General features: G+C 42.3%; 5 protein-coding genes across 7 annotated transcripts in view; 1 reads left to right on the top strand and 4 right to left on the bottom strand.

Moving 5' to 3' along the window:
* The window catches only part of Galphas (G protein alpha s subunit), a 35,949-nt gene extending 30,594 nt beyond the window's left edge, over nucleotides 1-5,355 (bottom strand). The window contains exon 1 of the mRNA XM_012376504.2: nucleotides 2,504-5,355. Coding sequence (XP_012231927.1) covers nucleotides 2,504-2,645 — 142 coding nt within the window. The 5' untranslated portion in view covers nucleotides 2,646-5,355. The remainder of the gene's footprint in view (nucleotides 1-2,503) is intronic.
* Nucleotides 5,356-5,820: 465 nt separating this feature from the next.
* On the bottom strand, nucleotides 5,821-10,654 carry LOC105677704 (Inverted repeat binding protein 18 kDa). 2 transcript variants are annotated; one of them, XM_012376503.2, is made up of 5 exons: nucleotides 10,514-10,654; nucleotides 9,571-9,801; nucleotides 7,533-7,634; nucleotides 7,288-7,444; nucleotides 5,821-7,105 (listed from the first exon to the last, which is right to left on the bottom strand). In XM_012376503.2, exons 3-5 carry the CDS (start codon nucleotides 7,632-7,634, stop codon nucleotides 7,002-7,004), a joined length of 363 nt encoding a protein of 120 aa, XP_012231926.1. In that variant the 5' UTR covers nucleotides 9,571-9,801; nucleotides 10,514-10,654; the 3' UTR covers nucleotides 5,821-7,001. The 2 variants fall into 2 exon arrangements, with proteins under 2 accessions (XP_012231926.1, XP_067209844.1); XM_067353743.1 differs by lacking the exons at nucleotides 9,571-9,801; nucleotides 10,514-10,654 and adding an exon at nucleotides 8,071-8,203 and having other exon boundaries at nucleotides 7,216-7,444.
* Nucleotides 10,455-13,262, bottom strand: atms (RNA polymerase II-associated factor 1-like protein antimeros). Of its 2 annotated transcripts, none has more exons than XM_012376500.2 (8): nucleotides 12,790-13,262; nucleotides 12,624-12,716; nucleotides 12,220-12,544; nucleotides 11,992-12,135; nucleotides 11,812-11,915; nucleotides 11,479-11,695; nucleotides 11,161-11,401; nucleotides 10,455-11,083 (listed from the first exon to the last, which is right to left on the bottom strand). In XM_012376500.2, the coding sequence occupies exons 1-8, from the start codon at nucleotides 12,864-12,866 to the stop codon at nucleotides 10,668-10,670; spliced, it is 1,617 nt and encodes a 538-aa protein (XP_012231923.1). In that variant the 5' UTR covers nucleotides 12,867-13,262; the 3' UTR covers nucleotides 10,455-10,667. The 2 variants fall into 2 exon arrangements, with proteins under 2 accessions (XP_012231923.1, XP_012231924.1); XM_012376501.2 differs by having other exon boundaries at nucleotides 11,176-11,401.
* Nucleotides 11,517-16,957, top strand: Patsas (palmitoyltransferase Patsas). The gene is made up of 10 exons (XM_012376499.2): nucleotides 11,517-11,655; nucleotides 13,812-14,005; nucleotides 14,381-14,622; nucleotides 14,738-14,852; nucleotides 14,954-15,079; nucleotides 15,150-15,595; nucleotides 15,670-15,919; nucleotides 15,985-16,157; nucleotides 16,247-16,412; nucleotides 16,484-16,957. The coding sequence occupies exons 3-10, from the start codon at nucleotides 14,453-14,455 to the stop codon at nucleotides 16,685-16,687; spliced, it is 1,650 nt and encodes a 549-aa protein (XP_012231922.1). The 5' UTR covers nucleotides 11,517-11,655; nucleotides 13,812-14,005; nucleotides 14,381-14,452; the 3' UTR covers nucleotides 16,688-16,957.
* On the bottom strand, nucleotides 16,955-20,631 carry Ced-12 (engulfment and cell motility Ced-12). The gene is made up of 7 exons (XM_012376498.2): nucleotides 20,324-20,631; nucleotides 19,920-20,213; nucleotides 19,394-19,822; nucleotides 18,683-19,099; nucleotides 18,082-18,519; nucleotides 17,690-17,996; nucleotides 16,955-17,609 (listed from the first exon to the last, which is right to left on the bottom strand). Exons 1-7 carry the CDS (start codon nucleotides 20,453-20,455, stop codon nucleotides 17,446-17,448), a joined length of 2,181 nt encoding a protein of 726 aa, XP_012231921.1. The 5' UTR covers nucleotides 20,456-20,631; the 3' UTR covers nucleotides 16,955-17,445.
* Nucleotides 20,632-20,872: the final 241 nt, after the last annotated feature.

Raw genomic sequence — 20,872 nt, 5'->3', positions numbered from 1 at the left:
CGAAATTCGAAACTTCTTTAACTCTCTGTAATTCGGAAGCATTATCGCGACATTATTCTGTATTCCCGGTAAAACATTTATCGCGCTTCTGCTCACACTTTATTTTAACATATTCAACACTCCTGTGTTACTTCGCAACGTTCAACACTCTCGTCACTTAACTTTCAGATTCGCGTTAAGAACATCCATCGCAAATCAAGCGGAAGATAAGTTTTAAAGTTTAATCCGAAAAAGTCCTCCAATTTTCGGCATTAACCGCTTCGCTGCTTACTTATATCCGATAAGTAACAGTCGCAAGAAACATCGTACAAATCTTATATAAATGGAGCAAAATGTTGCTATCGAATTTATTTATTCATTAACCTCGCTTAGATAACCGCGTTAATTGCGCATTTGTGTGCATTCTAATGAGATAAACACAATGCGTGAAACCGTCGTGCACAGATTTGTACATTTTTTTGCAAAGAAAGTGAAGAGCGTACTTGTGAAATTTCCGTCGCCGCTCGACGATCTGTTCTGGCGGAAGGTTTTTCTTAACAAATTATCATGATCTCATGTGCGACAACACTTATGGAAGCTAAACGGCCGCGTGTTTTGCGCGGCTGTAATGACACGCGAGAGGAGGAAAACAATACGACGACAGCTGTTGCTTCGTCGGCCGCGAGGACGAGGACGGCGAGCGGCGGCGGCCGCGACGACGTATTCGCATCAAATTAGAACGACGACCTACATTAAACGCCGGATAATGGGAAGGCGATGCGACGGGGCGCCGGGTTAAGCATCACGTTAAGTAGGCACGTCGTATCAATGTGCGCACGCGTATATCGGTATTGAAAAAGGGATATGCAGATGAAACGGGGAGAGAGAAGAGACTCAGAAGGTTCTGAGAAGGATAATTTTCCCTTGAAGAATAAAAAGCAATCTCGGAAACGCGAAAAGTTGATATAAAATATGTACACAATATATGATATACAATATACTCGATACCAATTCAATGTGATATGTGAACTCAATATCAGTTCAACTCAATACGTGTAATCAATATCAATTCAATATGATTTATGTATTCAATATTAGTTAACATTACGTATAAAAAGAATTATAATATGGACGTGTAAAAGGCTATTATCATCGACTAATATAAATCAATATAAAACACCGGAGAAGCGGAAAATAAAAAGAGAGAATTGTCAGTTTATTAGTTGGTGAAAAATATTTAGAATAAATGAGAAATTTAGAGACGGAATGAAATATTAAAATAAATGTATGAAGGAAGAAATTTGCGTGACAAGCATTTGCTTTAACATCAACGCCATTTCATTGATAACAAACTTGTTAATCAAATATAGCGAGAAGATATTTATATAATTTTTATATAAACCGGCTGATAAGCCTCTAGCAATCAATAGATAAAAAGGGGGGAAAGGTAAGAGAATTATTTTGCTAAGAAATATATCACTGTTTGAAGGGGAATAGCCCTTCGATGATGAAGTAAGCAACAATTTAAGCGCGAAAACACGGAATTTTATGTCACAGTCTCGTGCGAGACAAGAGGACGATGTGGGAAAGATACAGTGAAAGAGACAGGGATCGGGAGCGGCGAAAAGGGTGCAAACACGGCCGCTATGGATATTCGTGGGTGCCTCTCTCTGCTCGTACGATAATCGATAAAATTGAATTACGCGCCGCTGAACATCGCGATAGCGGCCTGCCCTCGGCTCCGGGGAGGTTCTCTTTGTCCGAAACCGGCGATCACCGGCCGTTCAGACCGTGTTTTAACCTCCTGTGTTTTAACGCGCCTCGGTTCACGGATGTGCCCGCCGCACGAAGAACGGAGAACGTCCGGGAATCATCCCCGAAATGCATGGGTTCTGAGCGAGAACACGTTCCAACCGCCTATATATATTCCATTCTAATTTAATATAAAAAAAAAAAAAAAAAAAAAACTCGACACACCGTATGTTGCGAGATAAAAAGTGTCGTTGGACAAAAAGCGCCTAGCTGAGATATTGATCACGCTTATTTCCGTATCTAAACGTACGCTCAGTTTCCTTCACCCTTCGAGTCCCGGATATATCATACATGATGTACAGAAACGAAAGTAAATCGTACTAAAAATACTTGAAGCAAAATTATATCCTGTAATTATTCAGTTCAATTGCTCATCACTTTCCGTGGAAATTTGAATCGTGCGATTGTCGCAAAGACACGAATAATCGGGAATGCATACTCTGAAAATATCATTTTCGACAGCGCAATTGCGATTTAATTGAAATGGAGACTCAAAGCTGAAACTACGGTTGAACGAAGTCGCAATGCCAGATGTACGTGCTCGAGAATACATTCGTTGAAACGTGAAACGTCGTGGAACGTGGAGGTTTCATTCGGAGCGTGGCTTTTCAGGTGAGACGCGTTACGAGACCGACGGCAGGCACTTCCCAATTCGCTCGATCACTTCCGCGCGAGTTGGAAGCTCGGGAAACGATTGGCAATCGCGACTCACCGAGCAGGAGTAGCCTGTGAGTGGCCCGGTAGATCTGTTTGTCCTTCTGCAGCTGCCTGGTGATGGCGTCGGACCGCCTCTTCTGGTTCTTGCTGTCATCCTGGCTGGTATCCTTCCTGCTCTGGCTGCCGAAACACCCCATGACACACCACGGGAATGATACGCGCGGCTCGCCCTCACCGTTTTTGTTCCCCTCCACGTCCAGCGGTCCGGGCCGGTCGTCTGCGTCACCTTCCCGGGTCGTGTTGGTGGCGGTGGCGGCGTCGTCGGGCGCGAGGGAGGGCGACCGGGACGACCCGGCACGGGACGGACGACGACGGCTCGCGATCGAGTTGCTGGCAGCCGCGGGGGCGACCGTGCGACCGGCGCCGGCGGCCGTGTCGTCGTCGTCGTCGACGTTGTTTACACCCCCGTCGCCGCAGCAGCCGCCGCCGTCGCCGCGGGTACGCGCGCTACGTTCACTCCCGTTCCGCGGGTCCCGCCGTCCGTCGTCGTCCGCCGGTTCCGCCGTTCCGTTCGTCTCGGCTCGCTCACGCTCGACGGTGCGGTGCGGCTCGCTCGCTCGCTCTGTATCGGGTGTCCCGTTCGCACGCGCGCGAGCGCTGCGCCCCCGCTTGCCTCCTCGCACGATTGACGTCTCCTTCTATCTTTCTCTGCTGTAGCGGCCGGCGATGCCTCTCGCTCCTCTCTGTCAACGGGCTGCTCCGCTCTCCTTTCCGCTTCTCCTTGCGTTTTCACGTCCCGCTTCCTCGTTCCGCTTAATTCCCCCTCGACGGCCGACGACACGGTGACAACTGTGCGACACGGCCGTACAGTGGCAACGGCAGCGATAACGTCGACGATCGCTCCTCGTTCGCCTGCCTGTCTCTCGCGCGTACAACACCCGACGTTGCGTATAACGGCGTGTATCTCCCGGCGCGACACTCACGAGCACACTTCACGCCTGCCTCGATCACTGGCGGCTATGCACTACCCGCGAAACCATAACCACCACACACCATAGGCTCGGTGCTCCGCTCGCCGGGCAACTGAGAGAGCCCCGTGTTGCGCTCTCTCCCTCTCCCTCTCTCTGCGCGTGTATACGTACGAGTGTATGTGTGCGTGTTATGTATTTTGTGTGTGTGTGTGCGTGTGTGTGTGTGTGTATGTGTGTGTCTATACCTCTATCCTTCTCGCTCGCTCACGACGGAGAGAGAGAGCGCGGACGGTGTTGCAAATCCGTCGCGGCGCGGGGTGCCGATGACGGCGACGGTGAGACGATGACGATGCCGATGATGACGAGGATGACAGACAGACGCGCGCGCGCGCGGCGTCTCCGTCCGAGACGTCGATGGCGACCGGGCCCCCCGACGACGTCCCCCGGTGGTCCCCCGGGGCTATGCCCAGGACACGGTGGTGGCGAACGCGCGTGACACTTGCCACTCGGCGACGAATTACCGCGACGATAGGCAGGCGGACGTAGCGCAGCGACAACGGCGACGACGGCGACGAAACGGCGAAGTTACGAGGCGGCACGGCGAATCTGTGTTCCGTACGCGCGATGGTCATCCGCGCCGGTGTCGCGCGCGCGAGGAGGCTGTTGTCGCGACGTCCGAGTCGTACGCGCGGCGGCACACACTCACGCACAGACGTACGTTGGGAAAAAGCGTACGCGGAGACTGCCGGTGACGACAATACGTCGGCGCCGACGTGCGCTGCCTCTCTGTCGTCGCTGCTGGTCGTCGCGCGCGAGGCGGCACGTCTTGCACGCTCTCTCTCTCTCTCTCTCTATCTTGCCGCGACGTCTCCGGCGATGCGGCCGGCGAGCGCGAGAGACAGGGAGACAGGAGGAGAGCGAGAGAGGGAGAAGAGATATTGAACGAGCGAGACAGATATGTACACGCGAATTCGATTCCGTGGGTAGATGGAGGGACACGGCGCGTGTTGCACGTAAAACACACGACGACCTCGCCTCGCCGTGCCTCTCGTCTCGCTTCCCCGATCGCGCAGATTTCCCCAATTCGCCGACGATACGACGAGGCGTTAAAATAGATTGGTTCCGCTGCTCGCTGTCCAGCGTAACGCTCTCCGCGAGCGAGATTGTTAATCGAGGGGGATGCGAGTCGGCGGCGCACCCCCGCCGAAGACGTGTTACTCCTTCTGTTGTTTCAGCTACGACGTCGCCGTCCGCGTCTCTCTCCGCAGTCCTCGTAACGACGTAACGCGACTTCTTCTCGTGCGGACCTCGTCTGCGGAAAGAAAATGTTTTTCCAGGACTTGTCGTCTCCCGCTCTCGCTCTCGGAGCCTGCTGTCGACTCCGCTTTTTCGGGGCCCACGTCTCTTTTCCGCCGCCTTCACCGCGCGCTTTCCTTTCCTACCTCGTTCCCCCCTCCTTTGACTACGCTGCCGCCGCCGCCGCGAGCCTCTCGACGACAATCACGGCACGGAAAGCAGCAGCACTCGGGGAACCCGCACCCTCGCGTGCCTTCTCTCGCGCCGCCCTTTGCACATGCACACTTTCTCGCGGGAGAGATTTCGTGCCCTCGCCTAATATATCTATCTCTCTCTCTCTCTCCCCCGTCACTCGCGCGCTTTTCCTCTCACCGAGTTCGCGCTCGCCTCTCCTCACTCAGGTATCCCCGAGGAAACTCGCGGCCGAAACGTCCGAGACGAGGTGCTCCCTGTAGCCAACATGTCGTCTGCTAGACCACCAACAGCGCAGCGACCTACCGCGCTACGGAGTGTCCAGGATCGTATCGCGACTCGGGGGAGTCTCGTCTAAATATTCGCATCATCGTCGATGAGTTGACTTTTATATTTCCAATTATAACGATATCGCTATTGTTATGTTTAGACGGCATCCTGTGCTTTGTGTAAAGTTTGCTCCTATATATTCCCAATTATGTTTTATATGTTCTAAAATCACATTATATATTGTTGGTTAAAAAAGATGATATTAACAAATAGGATTATTATGAAAAGTTGACGTGACATGGGATATGAATAATACAAGGATGTGTAAGGATACGAACTCTTTCCTGTGTTGATGTAGAAGGAAAATGCACCGTGGAAGAGGATGATTCGTATTCTGGAGAAGGTTCTGGGAACGTAAGGGTACTTCACAGCCGCGCCACGGGGTTCGTCCGGTCGGTGCGACGTTCATGCGCTTCACGAACACCGGCGGAGGATCGATCGGGTCTTTTCGGCCGTAAGCATTGAAGCATACAGGTGCCGTCGATGATTTTTCAGATGTCCACTATCTACCGACAATTTGAAATTGTCGCCTGCAAACATTTACTTCGTCGAAATTTCGGTACACAAAATAAAAACATGCGCGTTTAAGATGTTGCAAAAAGAATACATAATTATTTCATGGTAATTACAAAATTTGAATAGCGTTGAGGCAAATTTTGAATTGACTGCAAACTCCCTGCCTTTCGATTTAATTTGCGCAGATATAATGCATCAGATATGATTGCATAACAAAATTAGATACATATCGTCCTCTATAAATTCTCTCGCGCTATTTTAATTGGCGTAATAATAGGTTTTATAGTCATTTTATTTACCAAAATATTCATATGTTTGGTGCATTATATTGCACGTATTGGTGAATTATATTGCACGTCAGTAGTTAAACACACACAAATACCTCCATTTCCATAAATATTTTCATGATAGATGAAAGATGTATTTGAACATTCACGCATAAATTGTTGGCTTCAAAAGAAACTGACGTTATAATCGAGCAATATCTTACAGAAATATATATTTACAGAAGTGAAAGTTTTGGCGTGTCTTGTGTCACAAAGATTAATATATCTAATAAATATTGAAATAAAAATATTAAAAATTGCTGAGCATATTCTTAAATTATGCACAAGCATGCTTATACTTTTTTTTTGAAAAATTAGTTTCCCAATAAATAATCTCTATAAAAATTTATAAATTATATAATAAAAAAACGAAATTTTACCTTAATGTATTCAGTAAGTATAGGTGTTAAATATTTTTCAGTTACTTTCAAAGATTCTCTTTGAAATAATGAGTGACCTTTCAAGATGAATATTACAAACAAGATTGTGACTTGTGTCACACAATCTAGTACGTACAATATGTACACACAACAATCTAGTATGTACAATATGTACATACTCGCGCAGTACTTAATTGCTGCACTGTTTATTAGATCAATCGCCTTAGTTCCACGAGTTGACGACCACGGTGAACTCTTTTGCATCTCCGATTTATCGTAAGTTTAGGTGACCGCGCCATATCTCCGGCGTTCTTGCTAGTTCGCGATAAACTGTAAATTTAGCTGGTAATAATTCTCTGATAATGTTGCAACTCAAAGGACCTGCGTTTAGGAAACGCCTTTGCAACGTCTAAAGTCTATTCCAATGAATTTCAGAGACATCTTTCCCAGATGCCCGTCGTTTCGATTAAATGCGCCAGAGCACTTCTTCGCGTTTCAGACTCAATACCACGTCGATTCTTTCACGTGGCGCTTGCATTGGTCTACAGCTTGGTGGTCGTCTTCAGTTGATCTTCCGAGGATTTGTCATCCGCTAGAATGGCGTTTAGATCTAGATCTTGAATGTTTATAGAGTGTTGACTGGAACCTAAGAAAGAAAATCAGTCAATTCAAATATTTTAAATTTTTTTAATAAAACTTCTAAAAAAATATATTGGAGATGAAAGTAACAATAGAAATAATAATCTATTAACATACATGATAGCAAATTAATTAATATGAAGCGTCGCAGGAACATGTCTGAACAGTTTGCTAAATTCACAGTTATACCTGCATGTGCAAGAAAGAGATCCTTGAGAAACCCTAGCTCCTTGTTAAGCATTTTAATCTTCTCCTCCAACAATTCGTTCTCCGTTTTCAGCTGATTTACCCGGTCCAAGGTTTGTTGAGTGCGTATTTTACTCTTCACCCTGGAACGCTTCACAGCCTGTGAAACGTAAAAACAACAATCGATGACAGTTCATAAATTCGAATAATCGTACACATCATGCGTAAATACGAAATTGATATCTTGCCTGATTATTCCGATCCCGGCGCTTTCGATAATCCTCGTCGCCCTCATCTTCTACATGCTTCTTACGTTTGGCTCCGCTGTTCTCTTTATTTCTTGGCGCCATCTAAATCAGTGTGAAAAGATAAAATAAGATTCGTGAATTTTCTAACAATTTCGAGATAAAATCTTAAAAATTAAATTGACGAAAGTGTCCAATATTTCTTTCGTAAATGTAAAGCGTATCTCGGGAATCCAGAATGTGAAAAATAAATAATAAATGAGTTGAGTAATGATGTAAACGTTAAAGCCGCATTTTTCCGTTTCGTTGTAATCTAATTATGCGATACGCAGAATTTTGTCTACACTCTGTTGTGCGACCAAGAGATTCGACGGCGAATCACGATTGCTCAACCACGATTTATTAATCGAGATTCCAGAAGCAGATGTCTGACAAATATTGATATCGGTGTTCCAATGTCCGGCACACGCATATCGACATAGGCCGTTACATTAGCTTCGTGCCAGCGCGTCGTCGCATAACGCCAATAGTGTGTATTTACCCAATAAGGCCTTGAAGCCGTTGTTAAGAAACCGGCCCTGACATCTTCGCGTCAGTGTGCAACCTCGATTCGAAAACCGCGAACGAGAGTTTCGTTGTAACGCGCATCTCGCAAAACGTGACTCCGAATTTAGCGGAGAACCGCGTTCATAAAAATCGGCACAGTCACGCCGGTCTCGTTGAATGTATAATTTTCAGGGTCAGTTGCGACGACAGCTTTAATTATATATGTATATCTTGATATACATAAATAATACTGCATGTATTGCTAAATTGTATGGAAAATTTAATTGCGATCAATGCTGTCTGATTGACATTGTTGCAATTACAATATCCATCATTTTACTTATAACACAAAAAACACGAGATATGTGAAATATTTATAACGCTGCAGTAATGTCATAATATTTTGCAGAAGATTGCATTATATCTTTGACAAAAATATATTTTGTGTAATATAATTAAATGCTTTCTTTAGAGCGTTTGCTGAAAATAAAACATCTGTCTCGCAGTAATCTCGCTCGTATTGTTCACGTTACAATCGTGCCTGTCTGTTTCCGCGAATTGATAACATTAAACTCTTATATAAATCTGACATCATCGGTCGACCGTCAGCGCGCTACACACACACGCTCAATTACGTGTATACAAACGAAAAACATTGAGCCGACATTGCAAAAAAAAAAGAAACGATTGCGTTAAAGTTTTCATAAACTTGATTTTTCGCATCAAGTGCAAGGTGAATCTTGCAATTCTATCTATTGAAATAAGGAAACGTAGAGAGCTAACTTCCGCAATGCTATGTGCTATAACGTGCGAACTTACCGGAATTCTACCAGTTTCGATTCATGCACGTGATATAATCGTCGAGGAATTTAAATGGACGCTGTCATAATTTTCTCTTCCGCGCCTTTGCGCACGGCGCGAGAAAAAGTATTATAAATCCGCAACTTTTTCCGCCGTTAATCTATTTACGCAGCGCGCGATAATGCGAACATAAAGTTGCCTGTCATCGTCGATTTATATTTGCCTTGCTGGTAGAATGAATGAGCGAACGGCGCGGCGGAGTGCGAGAGAGACAACGTATATCAATTACTGTGCGCTTTTCAGGGTCAATGTTTTCAGCAATCATGATGGCAAATTTAATCCCGTCGTAACACTGAGCTGTGATACGAATGTGATTCCTCCTGCTCGTCATGTAACAAATTTAGCATGTTGAACGTCAAAATAAACGATCTGCGAACGACGCTTCCAAGATCGCAATTCGGCACCCTAACCTCTCCTTTAGATTGTACGCAATAACCTATTTATATACTTTAAGTTAAAGATATAAACGTTAAACAATAAAAAAAATTAGATTACACGTTTCAATTGCATTTTCCATGCTTGATGCAAGATTGTGCAATCGAAACAAATGCACAGACCTTACACGAATGAGGCATCATCGGCATGCGTAAAATTTATCCACGTGGCCAAACTTTCTCTCACTTTTGTAACTTACCTTTGTGATTCGTTGAGTCGCTCTTGATTTTCCGCAGAGATTTGCTGAATAATGCGCTGAATTTCGTTCACTATAGGTCGGTATAACAAATAGGATAATCCACCACTTGTATCAAACTGTTATCCATGTGTATTTCAGAACTTGCAGCGACACATCGATACGAACCACTTGGCTAAGCAGATGATGCAATGTCTGAGCAACGCGTCGTAAGTGTCACATGTCGCCATCTAGCTGCAATACAGGTTGTTTTACTAAATACTGTAATAACGACACATGATATTGTAGTATTCAGGAACGTATACGTTTTTTTCAACCGCACTATATTTCGCTCTTGAAATAAAATGCATAAAATAAACATGAAGAATCAACCCCAACTTCTTACATATAATCTTGCTAATCCCAGCTTATTGTATTAATTATTATATAATCAAATGTTGTGCAATAATTTTTAATTGTTTCACTATGAAAAACTAATTCATTAAAGTTTTTTAATATTATTGCTGGGTTTTATAAATATTTAACAAATAGCTATTTTGTTAATGTAGTCGAATATTGGGACATATCTGACTACTAAGCCATTTATCTTATTTAGCAGAAAAAAGAGAAAAGATAAAATATAAAAAGTATAGTTAATGAGAACTGATAATAACGAAACTTATCTTTGAGCTTGTCGCTCTGAGATGTTATCGTCGAACATTGAAGATAACGTCATTTATCTTTCTATTCTAAATCTTGTTTTGATGTACATCGTGAAATAAAAAGCTATATGGAATAAGATGATAAGAAGATAAGAATTATGAAATCTGATTTGGAAATGTTACGTTGTTACGAGGACGTTGCAGGAACGTTTTAAATCACGAAGATTTAAGCGCTAAATACATAAGTGCTTTTTTATAAATTTATTTTTTTTATCTCAAGAATTCATGTTGCAATTATTACTTACGTGTAATTGCCGTCATTTCCTGCTTAAATGATGACTCGCGTGATTATTCAAATTATTCAACAATGCTGTCCTTCAGAATACTTTAAAATAAAAATGTACAAGTGTCATTCGAAATAATTTGGTTAGAAATGACACTTTTGCCAATCTTCTCGATTTACTCGCTTTCTGAGCCGCTTTCGCCGCTACCACTCGCGGAAGCGCTACCGCTACCAGTAGCGGATCTCGATCTTGATCGCGACCTCGACTTGGATCGCGAGCTCGACCGAGACCTCGACGGTGACTTTGCAGGACTTCCCGAGCGTGATCTTGACGCCGACTTTGATCTAGATCTCGATGAATTCCTTGACTGAGGTGTGCCAGATCTAGATCGTGATTTGCTACGTGATTTAGACGGCGAACGCGACGGAGAACGCGAGCGCGATCGAGACTGTGATCTGGATTTGGATGGTGAATGTGAGCGTGATCTCGAGCCGGACTTAGAGCGAGACCGCGATTTAGATCTTCTGCTGGACGCTCGAGAAGACGCTCTCGACGAAGCACGAGATTCTACTTCATTCTCCGCTTCGGAACCTGCGAGCAGAATTTTGTATATTCAAAAATTTTTCAAAAAAGAAAAAAATATAACATTAGCGAATGTGCAAAGCGACCTTTAATTGGCAAACCTTTGCCGTCATTCTTCTCCGCCTCTTGCTGGATTTCCTCCTCTTCTTCATCTTCATCCTCTTCTCCTGGTGGTTCCAATTGTTTCTCTCGATACCTCTGCATTCGGAATTCGTTGGCGTTTAGCGGTCGATGACGCACTATCAGACGCGTGTTGTTTGGTTGCTGTCCGACTTTCTGGCGACGTTTGCTCAGCCGCACGCGCGTTTCAAGTTCATTATAGTAAACCTACGACGTACGAGAATATTTAATACAAAGAATCGCGGAATTAATAACGTGACGCAACAGCACGGCTGTATATATACCCCGTCTTCTCTTATCACAAGGAAATAATTCTCCTCGTATCCCTTGGAGGCTTTGCTCTTCACGTTCCAGTTATACTCTCTCGCCATTTTGTACTCGTACTCGTCATCGTCAGCGTAATCTATACCAGCAGTGAAATCCCGTCGGCGTTTCTCCAACGTTTCCTCCAACGGCAAAAAGTAAGCTACGAATTGTTCACCACTCTCATCCATCACACCTCTGTAAGAAGCATCGTTTTTGTACATCAATATTTAAATTAGCTGTGTAGCAAACAACAGCATTTTCTTTCAATACTTTTTTTTTTAATCTTATAAAATTATTGTGTGAAAGCTTACCGTATCATGGCTTGGGACATTTCTTCGATCTGTGCGGGTACAGATCGACCAGTTGGTGCAGGATCCGAATCGAATATGACTTGAGCACATGGATATTTCCACAACTAGAAATTGAAACAGCAGTTGAGTGAAAAATAATCGTGACAGTGTTAATATCTACAACAATAGTTGTAATATTACCTTGAAGTCTGGATATACTGGTAATATTTCTACAGGAACTACACCCACTTTGCTGTAGTGCCTTTCAATTGGTTTTTTATTGTCTTCGAATGTCTTCTCTATGGCTTTTATTTGACTATCACGATCCATATACAGTGTTTCTTCCTAATAATTTAGTTTTATGTTAAGAAACATGGAAATACTAGAAAAATATTGTGTAAAAATATGTATGCAGAGCATGTATCGTACCTTGAAATTTCTCTTGATACTATATCCCACTTTGGCTTCAACTTTGTCCGCTGTTTGCGGCTGGAATCTAGTGCTCTCTGTGGAAATGTATTCCGTACGCCTGAGCCAAGAGACACTTTTGGCATGATGTCTGGATCGTTTCGAGTCCTGTGGTGTGAGAACATCTTCTTCCAGCAGTTTCTCATCAGCTGGATCTAGTTGTGCATTTGGATCTCCCGCATACGTGTCCTTATTTATTAGATCTATCTCAACTCCTAAGTCGTGTTCCGTTAATACTTCATACTTATAATTACGCTCTAACGAGGTCGGATTATATTGAATAAATCTGCAATTGTGGAAATCACGAATTATTAGAGAAAAATACATGAGAATCTCCAATAGAATCTTCGAAGATTATTAATCACCTTGTCGGTTCAAAGGGATATGCTATAAATTTTGGATCAAATGGAATATCCGGCAATGTATTGCAATATTTAACTCTGCATATGAGCTCAGATCTGAAAGCAACATGAGTTAATGTAACAATCTATAACATATTTACACTCGTTTGTCTATATTGTTTTTGTTTACCTTTTCTCGGCTGGCCTAGCCGGACGTTTATCTCTGTTTTCGGTTTGATTACTGTTGGTTTGAATAGTGGGTGCCATTGCGCGTAGATTGTCATAAACACATCAACTATAAGCCTCGTTAATCTAAATCTAACGTCTAAAGCTTACGGCACAGCGGCACTCGAAATGTTTTCATGTTAGATCACATGCAACATGCAACTCAATAAATCAGAAACACTGCGAGCTGACGACATCACGCGTACCTCGCCTCGTGTGCGCGCGAACTCTGGACGACTTGTTTGGTTAGTTTTCCATTTAGAAATTATTAAATCTCTTAATATCAGGAGCTTCGTCTTTCCCGTCCCTATAAATCAGCCACTTATGAGTGTCGCATTATCTATGAGATTCTATATAGTTCAATTGAAGCAAATAAAGATACGGTTGTTCTAATATTGCACATTTATATCTCAACGGCTTTAAATACGAAAATGGCGACGATGACGACATGGCGACGATGACGACATGGCGACAATGACGACGATAGCGACAACTATAATACATTTTGCGAAACTGAAAGTCAAAAAATACTACATTACCAACACAAAATATCGAGCCTCTTTTTCTTTTTTATCTTCAACTAATTTGAGGCAGCATATCAACTGTTTCAAAAATTCAAATATCATAAACTTCTTGAAAAAAAAAAAATATTATAGAGTAAAAAAACCTAACAATGCATTAAAAATCTATAATTGCAAAGACTCCATAAAGCGAACTAAATCTGGAATTTTCAATTTTTTGATAGAGGAATTACTTTAATGTTTTTGAGCTTGTTCCAATCGACGAGATTTTATCAGTAAATTAAAATATCCATGACGCGAACATACGTCGTCCTAATTTCTCGCGCGTTCCTCGCACGCAGGCGTTTCCGTCGCCGCGTTATTGATTCGAATGCGCAAAACACCGAGCGGGTGTTTCGCGATCATTCTCAGAAATGCGGACGTCGCTTGTCGCGTGAAGGAGCTTCTGCTAACGTTTCCGTCGTAGGAATCGCAACGCAGGGGTTTCCGGTCTGGAGGGAAAGTTGTGCCGCCAGGTGAGACTCGGAAGACATGGTTGGACCCAATGTCTCTTTGTGACTAACCGTTCCGGAGGGTGGAACGATCGCCACGCAGGGCGCATCCTTCAGAACGCCTTCCGAACACGAGCGTACAAATACAGAACTCGCGACGCTGTGCAAGGTAATTAAAAGCAAAGATTAATTTCGTTACTCCTTTTCAATATAATAAATCTTTGCATCGTAATTATATTCACTGGAAACATCGCGATTTTAGCGTCGAGATAGATTTTTAAAAATAGGGCGCGAGAAGAAACAAAGTAGATAGATAACGATTATGTGGATAATCTGATACTTTTTGAATAGTTTAATTAATTACATTTTGAATAGTTTAATTAATTAAACTATTAAAAAAGTCTGTTCAAATAGTTTAATAAATGTATTTAAAAAATGTGATTATTTACCTAGTGCAATATTTTCTTGCGCGATAATAATCTTCAATCTTTATGCACTTTCTTCGAAATTCAAAGATATGGTTTTACGTGTGTTTCCTTCACAGGTGTATCCCGTGAGCCCTGTGGCAGGGCCCGGTGCGGCGCGATCCGTATGGGAACTAAGCCCGGATCCCGACATGGTCGGGCATCTACCGAACAATCCGATATCCGGCCACCAGAATCATGGCTCGGGCAAGGACACGCGACAGAGGAATCGCCCCGATGACAACATCTACGCCGACGAAGCCACCACCGGTCAGAGCCCCACCGATGAGACCAAGCAAATCTTTGAGCTGCTCAGAGCCGGGTTAGATAATGCTTTAACTTAAAAACATAAATTCACATAAACATAAAAAGAACTAGTTTAAAATTGAAAAAAAATGTGAGCGATAGAAAAGGCTAAGGAACCATTTGTGTTGTAGTGAAATTGAGGCGGTCGAGGAATTGGTTGAGAAGAACGGGTTGAATCTGCTCAGTGCGAGGGATGAATGGGGATACACGCCTGCCCATTGGGCTGCCTTGGATGGCAATATTGAAGTTAGTCCAGAAGATTGATCTGAAATTTGAGATTAAATTATGTCGTCAAATATCTCGTCGACATGATCAAAGCTAAAGAACACAAAATTTCTCTCTTACAGGTGATGAGATATTTGATAGAGCGAAACGGACCCGTAGATCTACCATGCCTCGGCACGCAGGGACCCAGGCCGATACATTGGGCCTGTCGGAAAGGCCACAGCGCGATAGTGCAATTATTATTAAAGGTACATAGAAAAATTCCATAAACGACACAAAGTGAAGAAACCTTTCGCATCTATCTCGCGCCTTTTCCAGGCCGGCGTCGCGGTGAACGCGGCCGATTTCAAAGGTCTGACGCCTCTGATGACCGCTTGCATGTTCGGCAAATTCGCGACGGCCGCCTTCCTGCTAGGCTCCGGCGCGCAGGGGCACTTGACAGACATAAACGGCGACACCGCGTTGCACTGGGCTGCGTACAAAGGTCACGCCGAGCTGATCAAGCTGCTGATGTACAGCGGAGTGGACCTGCAGAAGCCGGACTACTTCGGCTCGACGCCGCTTCATCTGGCTTGCTTGTCCGGCAACATGAGCTGCGTACGGATTCTCTGCGAGAAGAGCAAGATCGAGCTCGAGCCGCGCGACAAGAACGGCAAGACGCCGCTGCAACTGGCCAAGAGTCATCGCCATTCCGAGATCGTGCGCATCCTGCAGGCGGAGCAGAAGCGTCGAGCCAGATGGATTCCACCTATCAACGAACTATGGTTCGTGACATTCTTTTACCTTCGCTGAAGCAAAAAAATTCAATGAATAAATGAGAGATATCGGTGCGTTCTAGGGCGCTGCTATTTGGCGGAGCGGGCAACAGCAAAGGACCGTTGCTACTGTTCATGATATCCGTCCTGTTGTGGGGCTACCCGATGTACCTGTTGAAGTGCATTCCGCTAACGTGGAACCTTCTACGTGGCAGCCACTACTGTTTCATTTACTGGAATATCCTCATGTGGATCTCGTGGATCGTGGCTAACAGAAGAGACCCCGGTTACGTGCCGCAAAACAGCGACACTTACTACAGGGCGATAAAACAGGTATTAAATACACGCAGGGCGATCGTGGCGGGCAACATTGTTGCAATTTCTGCAACTCGTTTCAGATCCCGTATTTCGACAAGTGGAAGAAGCGGAACGTCTTACTATCGCGACTGTGTCACAGCTGTAGATGCTTCAGGCCTCTGCGAGCGAAACACTGCAGAATCTGCAACAGATGCGTTACGTATTTCGATCATCACTGTCCGTTTATATACAACTGCGTTGGCCTGAGGAACAGGTACAATTTAGACAAATTATAATGCTGATATTACATATAATTTGAATATTATACATTTGATATTATGAATGCGTACTGTTTGTTTCCAGAATGTGGTTCTTCCTGTTCGTCATGTGCGTGGCGATAAATTGCTCCTTCACCCTATATTTCGCATGTTACTGCATCGCGATTGAGGGCATTCAACTGCTGTATGTTCTCGGTGTAATAGAAGCCCTCGTCTTCTGCGGACTCGGCTGGATATTAACCTGTACCTCGGTAAATATTGCATTGCTATCACATTTCTTTTTAACATACTTAAATTCTTCATCATTATTTCCCTTCAACAGGTTCTACACGCCTGTATGAATCTAACTACCAACGAAATGTTCAATTATAAGAGATACTCGTACTTAAGAGACAAGAGGGGCAAGTATTTGAATCCCTTCAGTCGGGGACCCGTGCTTAATTTCATCGAATTTTTCCTCTGCCCGCCGGATCATCAAACGAACGACCTTCAGCATTACCATATTCTTTCGGAGGACGTCATATAACGCTGACGACGTAAAAGCCACCGAGTGATTTATTTCACGCACTCTCTCGCACGGAGAAGCGTCAGGCGCGAGATTGCCACTTGTACGATAATACATTATTTTTTCAAGTTACATGTACATTTGCACATAAAATATATTATTGCCACTTCTAAAAAATGATCATATTTCATAGTTATATTATGCAACATTCTGTTGCCAGGGCACAAACTTGCAGACACGTAGTAAAGAATTTTATAAGTTAAAGTTTCAATAAATATCTTGTAAAACTGAGTTCTTCACAGTTTATTAATTACATTATAGCTTAGTCATATAGATTAGTATAAAATACTGATAACATAGTTAAATAGATGAAAAATCTTAATATATAAAATATTATATCATGGCAGACTGGCTATACTATCAGAGCATTAAATTATCGTAAAAAAAATCATCAACATGATTGTGATAGTGTCATTTCTATACACGATTCCCAATTGGAATGTATAAAAAAATTTCTAAAAAACATACCTGTATATAATCTGCATATATAAAACATTTCTTTGGTAAGACATATTACACGATTAAAATATGCAATGAAAAATTAAAATTCTAGATAAAATCTAGATTAGCTTATGATAACAGTATAATACGAACACGAGAGATCGAAAAAAGAATCTAAAATGGCATACATGTCTAAAGATCAATGACTATAAAATCAATATATATATATATATAGCGACATAAATTGTATAATAATAGATAAACACCACTTACGCTTTTTACTTCAACTCATAACAAAAGTCGTAATTTGGCGGCGGTTCGGGAATCGTGGGTGGATCTTGTGGAATATCGATCCCTTCGGTATCGAGGAGTCTTAATTTAATATCCATGGATAACAGAGTCTCCAAATCATTTTCAGCCTCCTTACTAGTCATTCTGTTTCCTGTAAGAAGATAAAAATATATAAAAAAATAATTATCTTCATATCAAAATGCTTAAAATAACATCGAATCCGCGACTTACCTAGCAAGGCGTTAATACCGTCAGTCCAATAATCGAAAACTTGTTCATCAGGAGCGACAAAGTCGAGACTAGTCACTTCGACGGAATCCAGGGCCAAGGAGAACGCCAACTGATGCGTAGTTTTCCGCCGCTGCAAGTCTTTCATGTGCGGGCAATCCCTGCCAGTTAGCAACCCTAGAATCTCGACTACCACTAGTTTCGTAGGAAGCTCGTCTATCGTCGGCACTGACTTCTCGTCGCAGTCTCCGTAATGGAAGACCTTGTGATTGGGTGATAAACGGACGTACCAGAATTTATCCTTAATTCTCTACAAATGTCAAAAAATTTGTTAAAAATTTCACATACATTTTATATGTGTAACATGGAAGAGATTTTATCGAACTATTGCGTACCTGTCCTCTGGCACTGTACTTCATAAATCTGGTGCCTTGCACGAGAAATCCTAATCGCTGCTGTTGAATTAGCTCCAAGATTTCAGGAGTTATCTGCTCTCGAAGCTCAACGATCGGCCTGGCGTGGCTCTCCCATTCTTCCCTGCTCGTTCTTTCCTGTTGCCAAAGATTAGTGATGGTCGAGTAAGTCAGCTGCTGTAATTTACTCTTGAACTTATCCAATCCTGTAGGCTTGCACTGAAGTGCTCTAGTGATCTGCTCGCGCACGACGGAAAAGACTTTGACGAAATCTTCTGTGGTCGCTCGCATCTCCTTCCATGTCTTATTTAGCAGAACTATGCAGACACAGTAAAACTCTTCAAAGGGATGATCGTGTGTGAAGAACATCGGGTGATACGATTGACTCTGTTCGCTGGGAGCTTCGCCAATGCGTAAAACCTAAGCAAAACAAATACTTAGTTTATTTTACGTATCGTGCAAACTTTTTGTTAAACATATAGTTTCAATCTAGATAATATATGTTTATTATAAATTTTTACGATAAAATTGTGTCTCAAATATACAATGTATATTATAAATTTTTATAATAAAAATGTCTCACCTCGCAAAGCAATTTAACAAGTTCTACACTTGTTCTGCCGAAGGGACACTCGTGCTCATCCGCTCTGCAAGAGTTCTCGAGAACGACCTTCGTGTAACCTTCAGTATGATTACGCGCGAAGTATACCATACAGTCCAGTGCGAGCATACCTGGTGGAGTCTCGGTAAAATCAAGAGCTGGATTGATGTCGTACTTGAAGCCCAATTTCTTATAATCCTTGGCGAAAAGTCCCTGCTTGCGAGCAGCCACATCACCGCTATTTGCACCTTCTGTATCAAAAGCGATTCTTCGAAGTTCTTTAATTTTATCGTGCGCATCTTGATCCTGCGGATCCATCTTCGTCATCATTCGTTGTTCCAGAAGACTCAGCATTAGTGTCTGCAGTACATAGAGTTGATGCGCCATTTCCGCTCCAACCTGTAAAAATAGAAATTTTAGAAGTAATAAAAAAATAATTCCACTAACATATTATTGAAAATACTAATGTTTGATTTGATTTGCTATTTGAGTATTACAGATCAGTTTAATTCCAAAATAAATATTTGTTTTAAAAGTTTAAGGTATTAGCATACGACAGACAAGTCAGATAAACTCAATATAGAGAATCTAATGAGACAAAGTTGCAATTAGACAAACTGTTCTATTTATTTTAAACGAATGTGTAAGATCAAAACGAAAAAAACGCAATATACTGATAAACTATTTAATTACCTGTCCAGTAGATTGTATAATGTTCGTCAAGAAAACGTTTCTGACTTGTTTGGACTGCAATGTGGCGGAAACTGCACGCTTCTTTAACAAATCAGCCTTCAGAAACAATGCGTTTATTAAAGCTATCGCGTTTTGTTGAATTTGTGCATTCATGCACTGCAAGTGCATTACAAGATTAGGAAAAGTGACTTCCTTCTCTACTTGTCCATATTTCCCAGTTGAATTCAGAACAATGTTCTCTAGAATACTTAGAGATGCTTCTACTATGCTAGTGTCCTGAGGTGTTGACTGATTATTCACATAACTCGCCACTTTATTAATAAAGGGTGTTTCTAATATGTCCCACGATACAATTCCATGATCCATCAGTTCCACAAATGACTGGAGAGAAAAGGCAAGTACATTTCCCTTGCACTTTCCACCTTCCACCTTTAAACAATAGTTACATTACAATTAAAGAATATAAATTATCAACAATAGTTATATATTGCATAAAATATGAAATCTAATATAAAAAATTACATACCTGCGAGATAATTAGTGCCAGTCCTTTCTTGTTTATAAATTCTAATGCAAAAGTCATATCTATGCTAAGCGTACTCAGCTTCTGCAAAGCTGCTACTTTCTCCTCCGGTGTGCCGTTATTCAGCTTAGCCAAAATATCACTTGCCGTTTTCGACGGCGAAAATTCTAATCTGAGAATACTGCCATTCTTCACCTCATTCCTGTTTTTCTCCGTGATGTAATTCTGATTGTTATTTTCCGAAAATTGCAATGAATATGACTCCGCCTCAGATAAGCCCCATCCATTGCACAATTCCTGAGATTAAAAACAAAGATGTTAATTATATCACCATTTTTTTATATTATTATAAATACAAAATTGAAATATTACGTTTAATACTAAAATCTGTGGTAAAATTACTATACCTGGATAATTCCAGTCAGAGGTTGCTTCTGGTTGAATTCGATGAGCTGCGGCACTTGGTCGGTCATCTGAACGGCGATTTTCACAATATTGGAATCCTTTTGAACCGGCATTTTGATCGCTTGTGTGTACATAAAAGGTGCAAAAACGATTATCGTACGACAAAGTACGCGGTGACGGTGTTCAATGCACGCCGGTCCAGTTTGTTTACAATCCGTCGACGAATTTTGACGTCTCTTCTGTCATAATAATGTCGACTGTGGTGCGACTGCAATGTAAGGTTAAACTAGGCGAACCTACTTCCGTCCGACACCGGAAGTGCAAGCGTGACGCCACAAGACCGCAAAAAATTAAACATTATTTATATCATCCGTATGATATTAATTAACAATAATATCAATTAATATTATTATTAATTGTACAATATTTATAATTTAATGTACAATTTACATTATTATATGATTTATAATTATAGATATATCTAATATTATACATCTTTTTAAAATTCTTAATTTAATATACTTTTCTAATTATGTGGACATAAAACTTTG

Source organism: Linepithema humile, chromosome 4, assembly GCF_040581485.1.
Source record: "Linepithema humile isolate Giens D197 chromosome 4, Lhum_UNIL_v1.0, whole genome shotgun sequence".
In the NCBI taxonomy this organism is placed as follows: Eukaryota; Metazoa; Arthropoda; class Insecta; order Hymenoptera; family Formicidae; genus Linepithema; species Linepithema humile.
This window is presented reverse-complemented; position numbering and strand designations above follow the sequence as displayed.